General features: G+C 41.8%; 1 protein-coding gene across 3 annotated transcripts in view; it reads left to right on the top strand.

Annotated features, from left to right (window-relative positions):
* WASHC2C (WASH complex subunit 2C) overlaps nucleotides 1–1,018 on the top strand; it is a 28,822-nt gene extending 27,804 nt beyond the window's left edge. For all 3 annotated transcript variants that reach the window (XM_026050231.1, XM_026050224.1, XM_026050216.1), the window contains one exon: nucleotides 426–1,018. In XM_026050231.1, the coding sequence (XP_025906016.1) occupies nucleotides 426–562 (137 nt within the window). In that variant the 3' untranslated portion in view covers nucleotides 563–1,018. The remainder of the gene's footprint in view (nucleotides 1–425) is intronic.
* Nucleotides 1,019–3,827: the final 2,809 nt, after the last annotated feature.

Raw genomic sequence — 3,827 nt, 5'->3', positions numbered from 1 at the left:
AGCAAGTCCTATGCTGTTTTCTTCTGATATACTTTGACACCAATCTCAGCAGATCTTCAATCTCTCCAGTTCCTCAAACACTGTTGTTCCAGATCAGAAGAATCTGGAACTTGCAAAGTGGAATTCATTGTAGACATGTAGCTTATTAATGCTTACCAGATGCTTTTGGATGCTTGGACATATTATAAAATACAAAGTATTCTATATAACTAAGAAAAAAATATATATTCTTGATTTGACTTACAGTTACCAGCTCCCACATATGTTCTTACAAATACATCTAGAATCACAAGCAGAAGGAAAGCATTTGCTTATCATAGAATGACTTTGGCAGTTGCTGCTGTGTGTTGGAGATTTCTCCATGCAATATTACTCTGTTTGGTAATTGTTTCCCTTTAATAGCTTTATTTTTTTTTCTTTCCTAGATGATATCTTCTCTAGCAGTCCAGTAAAGATACCCACTCCCAGAAGTCGATCTTCTCAGGCGGCCTCGGACGTGAAATCTGAAAGCAAGGCCCTGAGCACGTTTGATGACCCACTGAATGCATTCGGAGGCCAGTAGCCAAGCGGGGTAGGGGGTGTCAGAGCGGAGGCCTTCCTTATGTCCTGTCTAGTGCTAACACTCTGGATTATCTAATACAATAGAGCTTAAATGAGATGGCTGTAGTTATTTAAGTGACAGGCTACCCATTTTACATGGTTAGTATCTTCTTGTACTGGGTCTAATTGTGCTTAACTATATATATATATATATATTTTTAAAAAGACAAACCTCCAACAGTAAACTCCTGCTCTCCCGTTCCTATGGTGCCCAGATGAATATAACCTGTGCAATACCTGCAATGAAGTAATCTATTATACAAAGTATAGTTTGTTTTATTGAACAGATCTACAAAGAGAATCACTGATATTGCTAAATAGTAAATGGAATCTGTTTAAACCAGATCCGTCTGTATGTTTTTCTTCYTTTGCCACTTGCCAAGAACATCTGCATCATGACTTGAAAACACTCTTAGCATGTGTCTGGGTCAGCTCTCAGTCTTCGTGCTAATGTTATTTTAAGACTGAGCCCTGCTATAAGGGATTGTTCTTSTGTCATAAAGTAGTTAAAGATTTTGTATTGACAACTAGTGCAGTCYGTGAAACCACAATGATGAATACTTCTCTGCCTGAAATAGTATGACAGAGCCCCTAGTACTACTACATCAAGATGATAGAAATCTGGTGTCATCTTCTGTTCAAGTTGCATTAAAAATGTGCACCATGTTTTCCAAGTGGTCTCTCTGTACTGGAAATGTTTGGTCACTTCCTGGAGGACAAGGCTATATGCATATCTTAATGCAGAGACTGGCTTGGCCCTGTGGGCTTAGTTCACCTCTCGCTGTCTGTTTTCCTTTCTCATCTGCTGCAGTTTTATTATAGGCTGTTAACAGGAAGACATTATTATGTGTAATCTCATTAACCATTGTGCTTGGTTTAACTGTTGATTTCCTTGTCTTCTAGATTGCCCCTGTTGAATTTTGTCCTTAAACACACTTAATGTCCAGTGGAAAGCACTTATCTTCATGCATACAAGTAGCGTGAATGTACAGATAGAGAAGGATCAAATGTTTCTCTTAGCTTACCCATAGCTGCCTGCAATTCCGTCTTTAAAACTAGCCTGTTTTTGTGATGACAATGATAGTTTGATTGAAAATGCTGCTTGTTCTGCTTTCAGAGCATCTGCTTTAAATTCCCAGAAGGCCTCATTGGGAGCACTATCCCCATTGTTCAAGCCCTTGTTCTGAGATACCTGCTTCAGTCTTTCTTGCTTTTGGAGTTGGCTTTCCTTTGTCAGGCATGCTAAATGCTACAGGTTAAGCATTTAGCAATATTTAGGATAAAGCATAGGGGAAGGTTGGGAGTGATCAAGAAGCATATATTGATTTGCACCTTAGGTGGGCCTGGCAGTGATTCATGTTGGGTCGTAGAGGCTGTGGGAGGGGAAGGTAAGTGAACAGTAGCAGCTTGGAGAGGAATGTGGGAGATCTCTTTGTAAATAAGTGTCTACTGTGAGAACTCTTGCACTTTATTTATGGGCTTTACATCTGCTGCTTATGTCTCATACATGACTTGTACTATCTCTTTACTCCCTTCTGTACTTAGAAAGTATTCAGTGACATTTTCTGGGGTGGAGGTGAGAAAAAAAAAGATAGTGAATTCTCCTTTTTTTTTTTTTCTCCATCCTTCTTTTCAGCCCTTCACATTAATAACTTGTATTAGCATTGCAAAGCATGCCAGTCACAAGCCAAGAACCCTGGGAGGCAGGACCTGCTAGAGTAGAAAGCTTCTGTCTTTTGAAAGAGTTCCTTAAACTTCAATGTGAAAGCTCAGTAGAGAAAATGCCTTGATTAAAATCTTGCACTACATCATAGATCAAAACCTTTCCATTTCTCTCCCTCCTCCAATCTTTCTAAAGTGGCATATATTAAAGTTACCATACTGGAATGTGTGGTTCTCCATTTGTACCTCTTAACAGATAGCTAATCCTGATCTAGGTGCTTCAGTTTGTGGTTTGTGTCTTTGGTTTTGCTGGTGGTTGTTTTTGTTTGGGTTATTTATTCAATAGTGTTTTACTGAATTTTTGACCTGAACCTTTTTTTGCAAACTTTTCTTTGTGAGCATGAAGCCCAACAGTTAGTGAAATTGCAGAATTTAAAATCTGAATTGAGAAGTAAAACAGTGAGTTTAATTAGCACCTTTTAGTAAATTAAGCTTGTTTGATTTGATAATTTAGCAGAAGAACAATCCCCTGACCATTATTGCASTAGGAAAGTACTGCTTTTGCTTGTACTACTACTAAAAATGAATATGATCATATTATGTTAATTAGGACTAAAGTTAAATACTGATGTTGACTCAACTTGGAGCAGTATTTCTTGTTGTGAGCTGCCAGGTTTTGGCAGGTTGTTCATTCTGTGYCCCTGTTTGAATCCTGCTTAAGGAGATTCTATAGAAGCTTTTAAAGAGTAGGAGAAACTCTTATTTTGCTTTTAACGAACTCTGGTATGTATTGGCATAGCTCGAAACTCATAGCTATGACACTTTAGTACCCGCAGCATTCTTCATACACCCTAGCAAGCCTTATGTACTTCTGCAGTGAGAAGGGAAATGCACTCCACAGGGAAGAGAGGGCTGCTCATTTTTCTYTGAGAGGATAGTTTTGCTGCCATTTCTAGTGCTTTTTGTCGAGCTGGGGCTACATCATCAAGGGCAGCTTTGGCTCACAGCCAGCCTTGCCTTGTCCTGCCAGGCCGAGTCGCTTCTGCTTTTCCTAGTGTCCTTCCTTGCTGAGGATTTAGGATAACGTGTTTCAGAACGACAAGTGTATGAGTTTGGTGGGGTTTTTGTTTCTTTGTTTTTGTGTGTGTTTGTTTTGTGTGTATAGCTGTTCCTAGAAACTGGAGAAGGTGTTTTATAGATATCTGGCTCCCATTAAAGCTGCCTCCAGGCTTTTGCCTATTCGCCTCCTGTGCGGGGCTGCTGCGCGCCATCCCCGTGCCCTTCCTCTCTTCCACCCCCATCTCTTCAGACATGGCAGCCATGAGCCTCACCCCGCCTACACTACATGTCCCAGGAGACACCGCGCCTGGTGTCACCACGTGACTGTCGCACAAGGCGCCGCATCCGGGTCCTTCCGCGCGTGCGCTCTCCTCCCCTCCACCCCCCGCCCCTTAACGACCACAACAAGCGGCACCAACGCGCTGTGGCCCGCGGGACACCCTCCCCTGCTGCCTTGCGGGAGCCCCGCCCTCCGCGAGCGCTGATTGGGCGGGCAGCATGAGAAC

The sequence above is a fragment of the Nothoprocta perdicaria genome, unplaced genomic scaffold (genome assembly GCF_003342845.1).
Source record: "Nothoprocta perdicaria isolate Ctin4 unplaced genomic scaffold, notPer1 scaffold_110, whole genome shotgun sequence".
Classification (NCBI taxonomy): Eukaryota; Metazoa; Chordata; class Aves; order Tinamiformes; family Tinamidae; genus Nothoprocta; species Nothoprocta perdicaria.
Note: the sequence above shows the minus strand (reverse complement) of the source record. Positions and strands in the feature narration are given on the sequence as shown.